Here is a 19,299-nt window from a genome sequence, read left to right as displayed (position 1 = left end):
GAACTACACATCCTGTTAAAGTGTTTCCTGTGTGTCAAAATAAAAGTCCCAGCCATATCTCATGCATTCAGCATTATATCTCCAGAACGGCTTGACGTACATGCTTCAAATTTGATACGAGTGTTTTTATGGACTCAAAGATGAAGTGAGTTTATGTTGGAGGTTGAAAGTCAAATTTCAAGGTCAAAAACACCTTGAGTGTTATATCTCAAGAATGCCATGTCACACAAGATTAAAATTTGGTTACTCCAAAAGCACCTTTGCAAGTATCACAAGGTCAACAGCCCCACCAACACCCTAACCAGCAGATTGCATCCCCTCGTGTAATTCCTCGGAATTGCATTTCTAGTTTGAATATTGTATTCGAAAGGGGAGGCAAAGGAAATACACTTGGTGGAGTATTATATTTTTTAAAGTCACTTAATTGTTCTAAAAAGCCTTTCAAACGTGTCAATGACGTCACTCATTAGCACAATGCTAGCGTGTTATGGGCAACAACGACCCAAACTGTAAGAAATCAAAAGGACATAAGTACTCGTTCATTCAACTTTTGACCTATAACTCATGTTGAAGTTATATAAACTACAATCAAATCTGAGATTTGTCAACGACAAATAGGTGAAAGAGACAAATTTAGCCGTCTAGCTCCATTGACTCCCATTCATTCTGCACTCATGGCGATCGCCCCCAGTGGAACTGTGGTGGAACTGCAACCAAAATTCGGTACAATGGGACTTAATACGGAGTAGCCAGGCTCTCTGTAGACGGGCTCTGATGCACCCTATCGGTACCGATCCACTTGCACGACACTTCATTTTGTCGTGTCGCATTCCACTCTAGTCCTATGGGTGACGTCAAGCAACTTTAACGTGCCCGCAAAGCATTCCGGGAAGGCAGCGCTGCATTTAAAATAATGTCGCGCGTCAAAAAGCTGGCCGATGCCCAGCTTTATGCAAATGAATCCGTTGAACGCGAGGCGGCTATCCAATGAAAGCACGAGGTTGTAGGCCCTTTGTACTACCACAACAGTGCCTGTGAAACTTTGGTTCCGCTTACAAGACAAACTAGAAAATGTAATTTCGAGGAAATTACCAGTGCATGAAAATATAAACATACTGTATATTAACATAAAATGCAAAACAAACTTTTATTTGATAACAGTTGGCAGAAGTCATAGTTGATAACAACTGACAGTTGAAATGGCTGAACAGTTAAATAGTTGAGTAGTTTAAATAGTTAAATTATTTAATAGTGAATTATTGTAGTGAGGACATTTATTTTGAAACAGTTGTGGGCAGAGGAAATAGTTGAACAGGATCTGTAGAGCCAGATTGTATGTTTAAAGCCTGAGACAGAGTATATAGTTTAAAAGTTAAATGTAGATAGTGTAATGGATGTTGATAGACAGAAAGTTGAATGGATGTTGATAGGCAGATTGTTTAATAGATGTTGATGGGATAGTTTAATGGGTAGATGAGTGAATGGTTTGAAGAGGATGAATGGATAGAAAGTTGGATGGAATGTGCCTTATATCCTTGTAGAATGGAGATACACAGAGAGAGTTGGCCTAATTGAGCAGAAAGCAGTTGATACAGGTGCAATCAGTTTAACTAGCTTTTTGATGGGACCTAGTTGAGCAGCTGGAAGTTGATACAGGTGCAAATCAAGTTAATTAGCCCATTATGATGTCATAGTCCCCATACAAAGTATATGGGGAAAAATAAGCTTGTTTTTTATTAATATCTCAAAAAGTATAAAGTTTACAAAAGTGAAAAATACATTCCTCAAGTCTCCTTTTCAAGACCTACGTTACAAAGTTTGAACGAAGTTTCTACGTTAAACGGTTGAAGCTGAATTAGACGCAGAAATTTGGTGGGAAGAAGAAGAAGAAGACTTCGGATAACAGAACAGTGCATTTTCATGCACTGTAATAATGTTTTAACAATCTCTTCCACGACCACCTAGTAGGCCATAAAACAAATGAAACTAGGATTTGGATGAATATATTGACTGTTGGTGTTTCTGGTGAGGATTTGAGATTGCATTGAGTAGTTCAAATAAAACAGGATTTCGAAATGGCTTGCATAGTTTGTTTAGGCTATTAATGTGTTGTATGTACATGCCTAAAATTGTGGTCCATTTGTGGAAAAACACTTAGATACGTTAAAACGAACTGAGTATGAGCTGGTAACTGACATTTTAAACAAAACGCCCACACACGACTGAACATGGGGAGGCAGCGCGACATCTATGCCACACGACAAAATGAAGTGTCGTGCAAGTGGATCGGTACCGTAACAGCACAGGTAGTTGCAAAGTAGCAAAGTGACGCATGCGCGACTCACATCCGGTAGCGACTCACATCGGGGAGTGACCATAGACAGTAAAAGAAATGGACGAACAGACTCGTTGTTTTCAATGGGAGGGCACTGAGTCAAATAGAACGATTTTTCAGTTGGTCCCCCCAGTACTGCGCAGACTCACACTTAACTTCGTGACGTTAGCCATCGAACTGAATCTTGTAACTCATTTGATAGATACACAGAAATTCTTCTCACACTTCCTTCACGCCTTCAAAGTCATCAAAGTTAAACATTTATTTATGTATTATTATTAATATCATCCTCACCAAGTCGATGTTAATGTTGAAGCTACCAACATGATCTTCATGAACAGTCAACAAAACAAAAAGTTATAGCCTTGAAGCTAATCTTCTTTCCACTTTTCCGACCTACGGTCAATCCGTCGAAAACCTTTGTAATGATTAGCCGCCGTTTTAAAAAAATTAGGTTTTATTGTTATTATTATTATTAGGTTGCCTCTGTGTAATGCTTACCAGAGAGGGTTAAAGCGGAGCTAGTAATCAAGGATCTTTGGCTTTACCTTAACATAAGGTCGGTATGCTAGGGTTTTGCTTATGAGTTACCGTCATAGACAGTAAGGTGGACTGAGCTTCTTATCAAACAATACGGTTATCTCCCTACGGTAAGAGAGATTACGTCAAAGCTAGCTTCCCTCAACCCGAACAAGCTAACCATTCTTCTTACGGGTAACCAACGCATTCGGACGCAGGGTAGTGGAGCCTGTTTTGCCTTTGTAGTGTTTATGGGATTACACAGAAGCTACAATATCGCACAGGATATATGTTATAAGAAGTTATGGTATTTCAAAAATCCTAGAATGAATGGACTTCTATGGGAGTTAGCAGAGAGGTGGTCCCTCCAGCCTACGTCGATTCTTCTTCTACTTCGAGAATTCGCCTGCCCCTTGGGAGTGACCATAGACAGTAAAAGAAATGGGCCAACAGACTCCGTTGTTTTCAATGGGCACTGAGTCAAATAGAAGCGATTTTTCAGTTGGTCCCCCAGTACTGCGCCAGACTCACACTTAACTTTGTGGCGTTAGCCATCGAACTGAATCTTGTAACTCATTTGATAGATACACAGAAATTCTTCTCACACTTCCTTCGCCTTCAAAGTCATCAAAGTTAAACATTTATTTATGTATTATTATTAATATCATCCTCACCAAGTCGTGTTAATGTTGAAGCTACCATACATGATCTTCAAAAACAGTCAAAAACAAAACAAAAAGTTATAGCCTTGAAGCTAATCTTCTTTCCACTTTTCCGACCTACGGTCAATCCATCGAAAACCTTTGTAAATGATTAGTGCCGTTTTTAAAAAAATTAGGTTTACTTTGTTATTATTATTATTAGGTTGCCTCTGTGTAATGCTTTACCAGAGAGGGTTAAAGCGGAGCTAGTAATCAAGGATCTTTGGCTTTACCTTAACATAAGGTCGTGTATGCTAGGTTTTGCTTATGAGTTACCGTCATAGACAGTAAGGTGGACTGAGCTTCTTATCCAAACAATACGGTTATCTCCCTAACGCTGAAAAGAGATTACGCCAAAGCTAGCTTCCTCCAACCCAACAAGCTAACCATTCTTCTTACGGGTAACCAACGTTACGGACGAGGTAGTGGAGCCTGTTTTGCCTTTGTAGTGTTTATGTGGATTACACAGAAGCTACAATATCGGCACAGGATATATGTTATAAGAAGTTATGGTATTTCAAAAAAATCCTAGAATGAATGGACTTCTATGGGAGTTAGCAGAGAGGTGGTCCCTCCAGCCTACGTCGATTCTTCTACTTCCGGGAATTCGCCTGCCCCCTTGGGAGTGACCATAGACAGTAAAAGAAATGGACGAACAGACTCCGTCGTTTTCAGGGCACTGAGTCAAATAAAACGATTTTTCAGTTGGTCCCCCCAGTACTGCGCAGACTCACACTTAACTTTGTGACGTTAGCCATCGAACTGAATCTTGTAACTCATGATAGACAGAAATTCTTCTCACACTTCCTTCGCCTTCAAAGTCATCAAAGTTAAACATTTATTTATGTATTATTATTAATATCATCCTCACCAAGTCGTGTTAATGTTGAAGCTACCATACATGATCATCTTCAAAAACAGTCATGCTAAAACAAAACAAAAAAGTTATAGCCTTGAAGCTAATCTTCTTTCCACTTTTCCGACCTACGGTCAATCCATCGAAAACCTCTGAAATGATTAGTGCCGTTTTAAAAAAAATTAGGTTTACTTTTTTGTATTATTATTAGGTTGCCTCTGTGTAATGCTTTACCTTAACATACGGTTGTGTATGCTAGGTTTTGCTTACGAGTTACCGTCAGACAGTAAGGTGGACTGAGCTTCTTATCCAAACAATACGGTTATCTCCCTAAGGCGCGAAGAAGAGATTACGTCAAAGCTAGCTTCCCTCCAACCGAACAAGCTAACCATTCTTCTTCTTAAGGGTAACCAACGTTACGGACGAGGTAGTGGAGTCTGTTTTGCCTTTGTAGTGTTTATGTGGATTACACAAAAGCTACAATATCGGCACAGGATATATGTTATATGAAGTTATGGTATTTCAAAAAAATCCTAGAATGAATGGGCTTCTATGGAGGTGGTCCCTCCAGCCTACGTCGATTCTTCTACTTCCGGGAATTCGCCTAGATTCTATAGTTAACTAAGATGAATCATAAGACCAAAGATTGTTAAGGCGGAGCAAGATACTTCGTCGTAGTTCATGTCTATGGGCGCGAAATGGGGATAGAATCCTGTCTGCATAAAGAGGCGTGTCGATGACGTATTGACGAGCGTAAATTGCAACCGGCCAACAGCAGCGGCAGAAATTACCGACGCACACCTGATATAAGGTTGATTTTCTCCAGACTGGATTGCTCAAAAATGCTAAAAATGTACCTGAAATGTTCAGAAGGGTTTGAGGATCATGAAAATGTGCCCGAAATTCACATTCCTAACTCTATAGAACCAAGACCTTAGCATATGTGGTGAAATTCTGAGCTATGCCCATAGACTTCAATGGAGCAGTCGCTGCCTCTGCTCTGCATAAAGGGGGATTTTGACCCCTCGTGCGATCCGGGTTCCCGGAAGTGGCTCCTGATGAAATATCTTGCTCCGCCTTAACAATCTTTGATAAGACGATTCACCAATGGAACGAAATGGCACTAGTTCCGGACTCCTAAATAGGCGTGTCAAAACATAAACTTTTCTCTGAATAAGCAATAATAACATATACATATAATTTTGTATACTATTTTACAGTCATTGTTTGTGTGTGATGCCAATGAAACACTCTTTCGGACACGAAATGAATAATTTCATTTCCCCCGTTAACCGAGCTAGCTAGCTAGCTAGCTAACGTTAGCACAGTAAATGGAAAGTGAATGGGAATGTTCGCTAGCTAGCTAGCAGCTAAGAACTTTGGTTAAACTTATATATTGTTGCAAACAAACCTGAAATAACATATGTTCAGCAACTTTGTGGTAGTCTACTAGTTCTAGCAAAAAATATGTTAGGTTAGTTTATCAACTATCTCTGTGTCTAGAGCCTCTGAGAACAGGTGGCTGTGCACCAGAGCTTTGAGGAGACAGTGACAGATCACGAACAAAGCTATTTTTGTCTTTATTTGTTTCGTTGGAAAAAACAATTTCAATGTCGGAATGTTAGAGAGACAAGTGGCTTCTAGAAATTGGGTTCAAAACTTACATCGCTGAATGTAGGGCTAAGGGATTGGTCATATTCTGTGAAAATGTTCATTTCTCCCAAAGGAATACACACTGGACCTCCCGCTAGACTCCTAAATGGGCGTGACAGCTTCGAATCCCACGTCACAACGTGCCAGCATTTACCCTCTTATGAATCGTCTCGCTTTATCAACCGTCTCTGGTATGAGTGCTACAAACTGGGAAATTACGTCACATTCGCGCGTAAAGGCGGGGGTAAAAATTCTGGCGCGCGGGATTGACAAACGGGAAGAGTTTTCAAATAGAGAGGGGGAGTTCTAGCTACCATAGACGGTGCTAAAACAGAGGGACCAGGTCTTGTTTTGGTGTCACACAGCTAGTTAGCAAATATCGGTAAGATTGTTTGACGAATGCCACATTTCTTCGTTACAACACGGCTGGCGACATGTTTTCATTGATATTGTTGTTTCAGTTGTCCCTGGGCGCAGCGGGGAGATATATCTGATAGCTGCTAGCTATCTTAGCTAAGATTACTGTCAAGTCAGTTGTTGTAACGTTAGCTCTGTAGCATGAGTTAACATTATTGCTGATTAAAGTGCATTATGACAATAACGTTACGGGACAAAGAAACTGTCTGCGATAAGTTAGGCTTTCGTCCCGTCTGTAGATTGGATTGCTAACCGTTTAGATTGCTACCTTAAGCCATGTGTAGAGCTCTACTACTGTATACCACATCTAGCACAACTGAACTAAACAATGACCCTGGCGCACTCTGTAGCAACGATCAAAAGATTATGATTTTAATAGTATCAATCTACAGATAGTTCTCGAAAAGTATCTTTTTTTAGTGTCGAAATATATCTGGTTTTATGTGGACCGAAGGTCTAAAAACCTAGACTGTATAAAATAGGCTAAAACGGGAGTACTTCTGCATATTATGTACTCGGCTTAATGTAAACAGGACTGGTGGTGGTCGCAGTCTGTAGAATGTTTAGAAAACCAACTTGCAGTTTGACAGCCTAGACATTAATTGAAAAGAAAGACTTTTGGACACGTCAAACTCGAACGACTCAGTGAAACCCCCAACAAGAAAGACTCATAGCTGATCTCGAGTCTTGGACAGACCTTTACGCGTTGACAGACCTTGCTAACAGGCAGAATATTGTTAAATATTAATGGCAAACCGTTACACAATTTTCGCCGCTATTTAACACATTTAATGCGCTTCAACTGTTATACTTGCATTGCTGACATCTGTGTGTGTGCATGTCGGGGGGGTAGGATATCAAGTCTTACTAACCGCGTTGCTATGTGAACAGTTTTCTCTAGATACAGCAAGGTCGACATATGACCTTATCTTCCGGCTGGGCATGGCACGGCCAATGGGGGACAGTCACCGCCGGTTCTTACAAACGATGATGAGCAATGGCATTATTGATGGCTCTCAGGCCAAGGCCTTACATAAACACTGCTGTGAAGTTGCTGGTGGTAAATAACTCCCCAGCAAAAATAGTGTACCTTAGTCTGCTATACTATCCATTCAATGTCTTCTCTTTGTCTCTTTCATGCAGCCAACTATAGTCAGGACAGATTGGATGAGTTCATAGATGTCATTAACATGCACCTGCAGCCCATGTTCATGCATGTCAGAAAGGGAATGTCAGAAGAAGATGGTCTTCAGTATTATGCTTTGGTAGGTAAAATAGTGGTGTATGTGTTGTGTTTGGTAGGTTGTACGTGTGCGTGTGACCACTGATCTTCTCAAATCTGTTGACATTCTCGTAAAGGTAAATTTAGCGGAGACGGATGTGACCCGCATGTCATCTGATTATGCTGACAATGAGCTGGAGCTGTTTAGGAAAATAGTAAGTTATGTGTTTATTTAGTTCATGACTACTTGGTTTATTGATTGCGTTCTGACTGTTGCACTTGCACCCATCTGTGGAAACCCACCTGTAATTATGAACTGCCGTCCTGCTTTCTCAGATGGATTTGGTTGCGGAGTCCGAGAATGGCACGGCCTCGTCTACTGACATTCTGAACTGTGGCGACGCTCTTCTGTCAAAAAAGCTAAAGAAAAAAGAGACTGAACAAGTTTTGAATAAGTTTGTCCAAAATAAGTGGTTGACTGAGGTACATTTCCCTGAAAGGCATTTTGTACCTATTTAGTGTTCTAAAAAGCGTACCACAACGCAATAAAGTGCTATAAACTGACTTCAGTTGTGCCTTGTCTTGGCAGAAACACGGAGAATATTCACTGAGCACTCGATGCATCATGGAAATGGAACAGTACATGCGTACCCTATACCAGGATCTCATCAAAGACTGTCATGTTTGTCATAACATTGCCTTCCAGGTAAGTGACAATGCTAGCACTGAATCAAAATGGTGTTTCATGCTGCATGAAGCTGCATACATTAAGCTATTACCAGTTGTTTGGTTACAGATTGTCGTTTGAGCAGCCACAGTATTCCCATTTGCAAAATAGGATCCAGTTGTATCCAGTTTTCGAAATCACCAAAAATCACACTTGTTAATTGATTTCTGATTTGTCAAACTGTAGGAGAGAGTAGCCTGATTAAACCCAGACAGACCTGTTAGCAAATTTTAATTTGCTCTGCAGGCCCGCCTGGAGACCATTGAAACTGATTTCTAAATTACCAAAAACCCAGGAACCAATCACAACTGCTTACCTGGCATAGGGCGGGCTTTATATGACAGACAGAAGAGTATAGTTAGCAGCACTGACTGCATCTATGGCATCAGTATTATGTGATATGAATGTGTATTTTCTTTGGAATTGAGTAAACAACTGCATGTAAAACCTTTGTTCACATAAAAGATGTATTTGCTATACTTCCAAAAAGACCGAAAGTGATTAAGGGCCTGTGTCCACCAAACGCGTTTTTTGTGCCGACGGCGGCTATTTTCTATACAAATCCTATGAAGTTCAGCATTCACACCGCTCCGCGCCCCTGGCGGAAAAAAAGCCCTCAGCGCTGACTCTTTTCCCGCGGCGCTCTGAGCGCTGAAAGTTGAAATCTGTTCAACTTTTAGAACAGCGCTGTGCTTGTCAATGTCACTTCTCTCTTGCTAGCCAATTGAAATCAAGGAAGGGGCGGGACTTACACTGTCAACAATATTGGTAGTGGCAGAGGAAAACTCAATCAGCCAAGTCCTATCGTGACTAATATTAAACCACTGCTGCAAACTGAACGCAAATTACAAAGCCTAGAGGGATAATCTTTTCTATTGTAATGCCAAATTAACTCCTTTTGTCGGTCGAAGTCATATTTAGCGAGCGGAGTCCTGAACGATTGCTGCCATTTTTTTAGTTAGCTAGTTAGTTAGCATTAGGCAACGTTCCAAAAAGACGTGCTGGCAGACGGTTTTGGTAACATAGCAACAATAAGCACTTGACCGAAGCGCTCTGAAAATGAGCTTGAAGGCGCTGTCACTGCAAAAAACACGATTGGTGGACACAGGCCCTAATGTACCAGTTTAAATTTAATTTCACTGCTGGTTACGCCCCTTTGAAATCAGAAGTGAATGAAGGGCCCCCAAGACCCATTCTCAATCTCAAGTTGATAAGCAGTCTGGTGTTAGCCAGGCTAATAGTAGAGAGGAATGAAATGAGACTCAGTACATTTTTCAACATAGCTGCATAGATACAACCCTAATAACACTGATGTAGCTGAAGTAGTTTAGCATTACTTAAACTGGTTGACTGAACAAATTATACACTGCTCAAACAAATTAAAGGAACACTTTGAAAAAACATCAGATCTCAATGGGGAAAAAAACATGCTGGATATCTATACTGATATGGACTGGGTAATGTGTACTGGGTAAAGGATGGCACATTATTTTTTGGTAATGAAAATGATCAACCTACAGAGGGCCAAATTCAAAGATCCCCACGAAAATCAATGAAAAAAGTGAAAAAATTATGCGACAAGCTAGTCCATTTTGCCTAAATTTCATTGCAGCAACTCAAAATGGTACTCAGTAGTTCGAATGGACCCCACATGCTTGACAATGAGATGGCGGATGGTGTCCTGGGGGTCTGCTCCCAGATGTGGACACGGCCATCATTGAGCTCCTTGAGAGTCTGTGGTGCAACCTGCCGGTGTTGGATGGACCAAAATAGTGCTGGGCGGTATACCGGTTCACACACCGTATACTGGTGTATACTTTCGTTATGATAATAATTTTTAATATACCGGTGTATTTGATTGCACAACGTTTGGAACGCTGCGCCGCACGACAGTGTTTCAGACGGCACTTTTTTCACACACACGCATGGTGCGACTGCGTGGCATAGTGAGGGTAAACACAAAACACTTTCGGTTTTTTTCCCTGAAGTATGACCCTTAAGGCTTAATTTCTCCTTAAGTAAGCAGGGCTCCAGACTAACTTTTTGCACTGGTTGCACTGGTGCACCTAACTTTTTTTCTTAGGTGCACCAGCACAAAAGTTAGGTGCACCCAAATGTTCAACCACATCACATTTAACACTGCAGCAGGTTCACTTTTTTCCCTTAGTTACTGTCCTATATAGGTTGTCCTATGACTTATGATTTACAATTCTACAAGAAAAGTAACTTAATGAAGTGTTGGTGCTTTAAGTGCTTCACTGAGTTGAAATTTAAACTTAAAACATCTCAAGATGAATTAAATAAAAATAACAGTGAGTAAATTAACAGTGCACGTCTTTTAAGGGCTTCAAACTGCACATCTCATGGCTCAATGTCTTACATACTATCCTTCATGATCTTTAGGCCTTGGCTAAACCAGCTCGCCATACTAGCATCTTCCATAGAAATGTATTTGGGCACAATTTAAAGAGATGTTCCAAGTAGCCTGGGGGATTTTTATGTGATTTTGCAATGATGATTGCAATAATCATTTGACAGCCCCACAATGCAATTTACTTTTTAATTTTAGTATTTTTAAATTTTCAATAAGAACATCACTATGGTTAATGCAGTAACGAAATGGTAGGCCTATTATTATAGGCTATTGCAATGACTTGCCATGCTCGATCTAAATGAGTCCATTCAATTCACCGTACACAATGACCACAGTTATACATGCAGGGAATATTCGGGCTTTAAATGTAGCAGCGATATTCGGTTTGCGCCAAATACCGGATTAAATTGATTGATGCCATCAGAATGAGTTTACACAAACTTCGTCGCAATACCTAATATTGCTGTTGAAAACCGGGTTACTCCCTGCATGGAACTGCGGTCAATGACTCACTCCTTTTCGGCGATATCTGTATCTCTGTCGTTCAGGATGGCCTTGTATGCATTGTTCGCAATTTTAAGACGTCTTTTCATCTGCAATGACTATAAATTTGGCGCAAGTGGCATTCCTGTACGTCGGGTTTACGTCCAAACTATTTTTCTGGTGAATAATTATTTCGGACTGAACTTGGTGAAGGGAAGTTTCACTAGGCCTATCGTAGGCAACGATAAACTTGATCATCATCTCGAGCTCGTCTGATCGGTTTGTTGCTGCCAGCCAAAAAGGCAGTGGGGAGAGGGGACATTTATCTCGGCCTATGTGAACACACTGTAATGCAACTACATCCACTCTGTTTATCTGACGGGTCTCTGACCTCTCTCTCTCTTTTTAAATTTACACACAGGCACTGGGCCACGGCCAATCAGAGGGGAGGTCCCGCCCTTCACTATCTGTGATTTGTTTAAACCACGATATTGGCCAAATATGTGTCTGTTATTGAACCAAAGGTAGAGTTTCAATGCGACACTTTTTCCCTCTCGAATAGCTGAAAGTGCAGCACCGGTGCGACCTCAGATTTTTTTTAGTCGCACTTTTCAAAAATTAGGTCGCATATGCGACCAAATTGGTCGCACTCTGGTGCCCTGGTAAGGGGTTTATTTAAGGGTGTTGTACAGAATGCCTTAAATTGTTTCTTTAGTTAAGGAAAAACGTTAAGGGATACTGCATTGAAAGGGATTTACCGTCATGAAAATTCTATTGAGATTGTTCAACAGCTGTAACTATCTGGCTAGTAGGTGATGTCGTTAGTTAGCAACCCACCGAACACAGTGAAGTTTAATTATCTTATCATTCATCTCACCTTAAGAATATTCGCTGAAATTATCCAGGTAGCAAGTAAAGCATGTTATAGACATGAACTGAGCAATACTAGCTGGTTAGTTAGAAATGATCCTGACTGTCATCAGTGTACCAAAACAAACTTTTTTTGTTAATGTTTTGCCTAGTGAACCGAACCGAAGCGAATCTCATGGCAGGCTAACAAGACATCCACATCCACATGAAGTTAACGTTAGCCTACCACTAACGTCATGCAAACCACACAATAACAATAAGGCATGTTTCTGAAAGGCCTATTTGACAGAGTAAGCATATTAGCAGAGAGGTTTTATTTTAAATTGTATAATTTTCAAAAAAGTATAATTATTGCAAGTTGCACTACTTTTTGTATTGGTTTTATACAAGATGTTTGTGAAATTTGCACAGTAAAAATTCTCTATTTGACTGCAATTGTCTTTGCATTCTGATTAGATTCTTCATTAGAATCATGAGTGGCTCTTTGTAAACAGCATCATTTTCTGGAGCCATGTAAAACCTGCGGCGGTTTTAGGGGCGGGGCCACAGGGGCCCTGGCCCCACCTGAAATTTCATTGGCCCCTGGATGGCCCCTGTACCGTCAATCATCAATAAATGTCAAACTTGTTGAGAACGATGATCAGAGATGCAATTCCATTCCCAAACAACTGGTGGCAGTAATACACCTTTTTGAAGCTTGAAAGCTGAAGCACACAAAGAACTGCTTAGGTCTGTGCACGAAAGAAAGAATACATTTGGCTAACCAGAGAACTCTCGGCTAATGTGAAGAACTGATACATTTGGCTAACGAAAGTATCAGCTAGCGTGAAGAACCGATCAATGGCAGCGTTTCATCCTCCACAGAAGTTTCTTGGTGAGTCACAAATCTAGGCTATGTGAGTTATCATTAATATGTGAAAAGGACGTTTATTTGTTGCTGTTAGGTTTGTCAATTAAATTATGAAGCAGCAGCAAGCTGCTAACGTAACTTAGTCAGTGAACTGTTAACATTAACTTAACGTTAGGTTACCTGAGTTCAGGTTTGAATTCATTGTTGGCATGCTGATAGATTTTATGCATGGTAAGGTAACATTAATGAGAGTCAGGTTAACATTAATGTATGACATTTTTGAATGGCGTTATATGAAATGGCACTGCAGAGAAATGGACATCCTGTTTGTTTGGGGTCCAACATTACATGTGCCAGTGCGTTTGATTTTTCGCTTGAGGAAAAGGTTTAGCAGCTGCTAACATTAACGTTAAATCTCATGAGAATGCAGGCCTAATTGAGGGGTAATGTTAGCTAACACTACGTTTTTGTAGAGTTAATGTGAGCCATCATTGCAAAGTTATTAACCACTATTCTGAGTTTATTTGATTCATGGACTTCGCATGAATTCTGTCTCAAAGTAGAGTTTCATTGAGATAAATTGGTTAAATGTTCTACCCTATTCACTCAAGCTTTATATGCTGAATACAAGTATGGATTTTGTGACACACATTTGTGTTTCACCTACAGACTGGGATGGCATAGGCTCAGATTGGAGCTGGTGACTTTAACCCACAGTCTTCAGAACCACCAGAGTCACCAAGCATAGCTGCTCCTAATGGTACGATGCTATTTCCTGTTGCCACTACAGTGAGCATATTTTGTCATTTATTTTAGAAACGGCATGTTGACAGTGCTGTTTAGATTCTATGGGCTAAGCCCCGAATGTTTTCAACTGCTGGCGCCACCCCTGCTTCTAGCCATCAGTAAGCTCACGTCATGTTTGCTTGTCAAGTGCTCACCAGAAATTAACATTGCATGACACTCCTGCGATCCAAGACGGGTTCTCTTCAAGTTGTTTGTTTTTTCAATATTTATTTTAATTAATCAAACAGCAAACATCCTCATGCACATCTCATTTCCAAATAATAGCCTACTACAGACAAGGACACAAGTTACTCTCCTTCTTAAAGTGAAAGGCACCTAGACTTACACACCACTAATATAATGTAATCATGACATTAAAGGTAGGTGTTAAAAAAGTAAAAAGGTTGACAGTGGGTTATGAAAGTTAATAACAATTAAGTTACTCAAACTTGTTTCATTTTCTTTCTCTCCAGACATTTCCCATTATAGAGCAGCTGGTTCTGTGCAACCAAAGGTATTCCGCAAGATACAGCATGGAAATAGGAAGAGGCCACTAAATGACTTCTAATACAAAGACTTCAAATGGTTGGAGTATTCCATATTTAGTGTTTTGCTACCCCTTCCATAATTTTTTCGCTTCGAAATTCCCCATCGTCTGTCTTCAAATCAGAATCAGACTTTTGTAACTGGAAGCAAGACAGTGATTCAAAGACCATTCCAAATCAGACCATTGTAAAAATAATTGTTGGGAAAAAAAAATAGTGTAAATATGATGTAGTTGTTGCTCACATGCTGTGTGTGTTTGTTTGTTTGTTTGTTTGTTTGTTTGTTTGTTTAAATGTATGCAAACTGGCAGTGAAGGTGGTTTCTCTTATCAACAAAAGGGGAAAGAGTTGAAGTAAAACTTGTCCAATTGAACAAAAATCAATATGATTGTACAAATATGATGTATGATTTCTGTTTAAAATATCAATGCATTTCCGCTGAAGTGTCCATTATATTTTAGTTTTGTATATTGTGTTTTCAATGCACATTATAAATAAATGGGAAAAAGATTTATATTGGACTGGTGAAATATATGCACCTTACTGCTGTGGTGTAGTCTAGTTAGCTGCAGTGGGTATACTGTGATCAACCCCAAATGTTAATACCTTTCCTTGCCTATTTTAAGTGGGTATACTGAGATGGTGATGCTTTTTAAGTGGTTATACTGCATAGTCCTGCATATCACATAGACTACACCACTGACTTACTGAACAAGGGATTTTCTGTGCATGGATGTTGACCGGTTCTTGGCCCCTCAGTGTATGTTGTGGCCCCTGTCTCAGAAAAATCCTAGAACCGCCACTGTGTAAAACTGCATTACCACTAGTGTGGAGTTATTCTACATCATGACAGTAAAATAGATCATCCTTAGTCAATGTACTGCAGCAATTCCTCTCTCAACCTGTAGAAAATGCTGAACATCTGATTATGCATGAAAAAAAAATACCGTCATATACCGTGAAACCGTAAGAATTTTGAAAAATACCGTGATATACATTTTTAGTCATACCGCCCAGCACTAGACCAAAACACAATGTCCAAGAGGTGCTCTACTGGATTTAAGTCAGGGGAGTGTGGGGGACAGTCAATGCTATCAATTCCTTTATCCTCCAGGAACTGCCTGCACACTCTAGCCACATATGGCCGGCCATTGTTGTGCGCCAGAGGAAACCCAGGGGCCTCTGCACCAGTACAGGGTCAGACAATGGGTCTGAAGATTCATCCCGATACCTAAGAGCAGTGAGGGTGCTGTTGTTTTGCCCATAGAGGTCTGTGCGTCCCTCCAAGGATATGCCTCCCCAGACCATCACTGACCCACCACCAAATCGGTCATGCTGAATGATGTTGCAGGCAGCATAACGTTCTCAACGACATCTCCAGACCCTTTCACGTCTGTCACATGTGCGCAGGGTGAACCTGCTCTCATCTGAAGCACAGGGCGCCAATGGCGGACCTGCCAATTTCGTATTCTATGGCAAATGGCAATTGAGCTCCATAGTGCTGGGCAGTGAGCACAGGCCCCTCTAGAGGCCATCGGGCCCTCAGGCCACCCTCATTAAGTCTGTTTCTGACAGCGTGGTCAGAGACATTCACACCAGCGGCCTGCTGGAGGTCACTTTGTAGGTCTCTGGCAGGGCTCCTACTGTTCCTCCTTGCACAAAGGAGCAGATACTGGTCCTGCTGCTGGGTAAAGGATCTTCTACCACACTGCCAAGCTCTCTTAAAGCAACTGCCTGTCTCCAGGAATCTCCTTTTGAGACTGCGCTGGGAGACACAGAAGTCCTGGCAATGGAACGTATTGGTGTGACATTCTGGAGGAGTTGGACTACCTGTGCAACCTTTGTAGGCTCCAGGTACTGGCTTATGCTACCAGTAGTGACACTGACCCTACCCAAATGCGAAACTTATGAAAAATCACTCAAGAAGGATGAAGATGGAAAAATTATCAGTTGCCACCACCTGTAAAACCATTCCTGTTTTGGGGGTTGTTTCATTGTTGCCCCTCTAGAGCACCTGTCGTTAACTTTGACACCAAAGCAGGTGAAACTGATTCACAACCCCCTCTGTTACGTAACTGGCCAGACCAATAGCTTACAAGTTTGATAACCTTGATGCTATACACCTATGAAAAAGTGTTCCCTTATTTATTTTGAGCAGTGTATTTATACTGATAGACTGAACAGCAGCGATCTGATGATTTTTCTCTCTCTCTCTCTCTCTCTCTCTCTCTCTCTCTCTCTCTCTCTCTCTCTCTCTCTCTGTCCTGTGGTGGTCAGTGCCAGATGTGTGAGAATCCAGACTGTGGCATCAGGATGCACTTGCCCTGCGTGGCCCGCTATTTTAAAGGACGCAGCGACCCTCTCTGCCCCGCCTGCAACGAGTTCTGGCCCCACGAGATCCCAGGTGAAAGAACCACAGAAACAGACACACACGAGTACTGGTGCACTTGTGTGCTCCAATGTGCATGATTGCTTTTGCATTTTCCTGAAGTAATATAGAGAATAACATGAATATGCAGTTTTAAGATTGACTTTGAAAAATGCTGTGAAATTATTATTGTTATGCTAACAATAATAATTTCACAGTGCATGTTAGGGAATCACCGATCCAACTTTTTCATTGCCGATACCGATGCCTGGGCTTTGTGTATCCATTGTTGAGTTAATAAACCACCTTGTGGAAAAGACTAAAGGCATCAGGCCTGACTTAAAACATTCTTTCCCTTACTAAACATTACTTTCCTAGGACAAAATCTAACAAAATAACACTAAGGTAAAAATGTAATGTATTATTACTATATTATTACCCAGAGAGAAGAAATGCTCTTTTCTGATTGGCTGGCGGGGTGGCTTTTAATTCTGAATAACGGGACACCTATGAAGTAGATCTGGTAAAAAAAAAAAGTTTAATCACCGTTCCATATCAGTGCTTATGAATGGTAACTATAACAACCATAGTAGGACAACGGTTGAGACTGGAGGCAGGCTTCACAACAATGGAATCAACTGTAAACAAGCTAACTGTCCTTACTATCACTGTTATAGGGCCAACAAAAGTTGTACAACAAGCTGAACTAGTGGGCTTCTTTTTAAACGGCCTTCGAGGTGTGTCCAGTTATACGGAATTAATGGACTTGGGCGGAGGGGAGTTCTTTGCCCCTCGCCCTTGTCCATTAATTCCGTATAACAGGACACCGGGCGTCAAGTATCCCTTACTTATTATTATTATTATTATTATTATTATTATTATTATTATACTATTAAAAAACAATTGTGCACCAGCAGCAACTTAAATCTAACAAGCAAACGTAAAACACACAAATACATACTCCCCCACCAAAACCAGTTTTGTGTAGACAAAAATCCCATATTAGTGATACATTAAAACACCCCTGCCAAAATGGTTTTACCCGCGAAACCCCTCTATTTACCCATAGTGTATAGTATAGTATAGTATATATACTCTCTTGATCCCGTGGGAAATTTGGTCTCTGCATTTATCCCAATCCGTGAATTCGTGAAACACACACAGCACACAGTGTACACAAAGTGAGGTGAAGCACACACTAATCCCGGCGCAGTGAGCTGCCTGCATCAACAGCGGCACTCGGGGAGCAGTGAGAAGTTAGGTGCCTTGCTCAAGGGCACTTCAGCAATGCCTACTGGTCGGGGTTCGAACCGGCAACCCTCCGGTTACAGGTCCGAAGCGCTAACCAGTAGGCCACGGCTGCCCCACAAATAGTGGAATGGTCCCTCGGTTTCCCCGCGATGAGACTGCGCGATGAACTAAGAAGTTGACATGGGAGTTTCAATGGTGGTAAATGGTATATGAAGTTGTAAGTTTTAACTAATAAATGAGAAGTTTTTAACAGCTAGTGTGAACATTTGCATTTCTTGATACCAGGAACAGTATACAGATAAGAGATGAAAATGACAATGTGGTTTGAGTATTTTGTGTTGGTTGTCACGCATTAAACGTGTTGACTAAAAATGCAGCAAAAATGCATGAAGATCGTAATTAATCAATGACAAATGGTAGTTAATAAAATAATGAATAGTAAACCACAAATATAATGACGGGCAGACTGTAAAGACAATGACGTGATGACAAACACAAGAAGAAATGTCTATTTAGTGGCAAGTGTCTGGTTGCGTGTCACAGCTCAGTCTTTGAAGTTGAAGTAGGCCTAGCCTAAATTCGGATCGGCCCATGGATCTGCTAATTTTTCCGATCCCCGATCCAGCTATTTTGTCAATATCGGGCCGATATCGGATCGGTGCACCCCTAGTGTATGCGTTATAGTCCTGTGCAGGCCATTGCTGGTTAATGGGTTTCCTCCTCTCAGTCGTGTACCATGTACCACCCACGTTCAACTGATGCCCATATAAAAGAGTCTTGCTTAACTTGGGCAGTTTGTTGCATTGATAAGGAAAGTAAATTGGTTGTCTGACTCTGCTGCTGGCGCTGTCCTTGTGTCCTTCTGGTGTCTAGAAATCCACAGGCCTCCGGCCTCTCAAAGTCAGCCCCTTTCTGCGAAAGAGAACACAGCGCCCAGTTCCACACCCTCGACGTCCCGTGCCCGCAGGTCCAGCAGACGGCTATAGCCTCATCTGTCACTACACCACACATCTCTACTGCACCACTGTGGCCCTGAATGTTGGTTTGTGTTTTCTTGACCGGTAAAACGGCATAAAAGTTGGCAGACAAAATGACCAACATGGACACATGATGGAGTTAAATGCCTCCAGGCAGTGAATCTGTGTGCAGTACATTGTGATGTTCCACTTTTGAATGTGGAGGTTTTGTGTTTGACAATTTGACTTTTTATATCATTCCGATGCTTACAAATCTAAATCAGTTAATGTCTTTAATTATTGTTTTGATACAAGGCAGTTCATGTTTTAAGTAGTTTTAAAATAAATAAAGGTTATTTTGAATGTACTCTTGTGTGTACACGGAT

General features: G+C 41.0%; 1 protein-coding gene across 2 annotated transcripts; it reads left to right on the top strand.

The window, feature by feature from the left end:
• Positions 1 to 6,291: 6,291 nt before the first annotated feature.
• nsmce1 (NSE1 homolog, SMC5-SMC6 complex component) lies at positions 6,292 to 19,280 on the top strand. Of its 2 annotated transcripts, XM_048245474.1 has the most exons (8): positions 6,299 to 6,446; positions 7,373 to 7,541; positions 7,625 to 7,746; positions 7,841 to 7,918; positions 8,040 to 8,186; positions 8,293 to 8,409; positions 16,616 to 16,742; positions 18,831 to 19,280. In XM_048245474.1, the coding sequence occupies exons 2-8, from the start codon at positions 7,424 to 7,426 to the stop codon at positions 18,941 to 18,943; spliced, it is 822 nt and encodes a 273-aa protein (XP_048101431.1). In that variant the 5' UTR covers positions 6,299 to 6,446; positions 7,373 to 7,423; the 3' UTR covers positions 18,944 to 19,280. The 2 variants fall into 2 exon arrangements, with proteins under 2 accessions (XP_048101432.1, XP_048101431.1); XM_048245475.1 differs by lacking the exons at positions 16,616 to 16,742; positions 18,831 to 19,280 and adding an exon at positions 14,267 to 14,525 and having other exon boundaries at positions 6,292 to 6,446.
• The last annotated feature ends 19 nt before the right edge of the window (positions 19,281 to 19,299 follow it).

The sequence above is a fragment of the Alosa alosa genome, chromosome 6 (genome assembly GCF_017589495.1).
Source record: "Alosa alosa isolate M-15738 ecotype Scorff River chromosome 6, AALO_Geno_1.1, whole genome shotgun sequence".
NCBI classification, from domain to species: domain Eukaryota; kingdom Metazoa; phylum Chordata; class Actinopteri; order Clupeiformes; family Clupeidae; genus Alosa; species Alosa alosa.
This window is presented reverse-complemented; position numbering and strand designations above follow the sequence as displayed.

What these genes read in the sequence shown, in the direction of transcription:
- nsmce1 (XM_048245474.1), top strand. Translation starts at nt 7,424, where the DNA reads ATGGCACGGCCAATGGGGGACAGTCACCGCCGGTTCTTACAAACGATG. An exon ending in CTGCTGTGAAGTTGCTGGTG is followed by an intron (nt 7,542 to 7,624) that starts GTAAATAACTCC and finishes TCTTTCATGCAG; the next exon opens with CCAACTATAGTCAGGACAGA. An exon ending in AAAATAAGTGGTTGACTGAG is followed by an intron (nt 8,187 to 8,292) that starts GTACATTTCCCT and finishes TTGTCTTGGCAG; the next exon opens with AAACACGGAGAATATTCACT.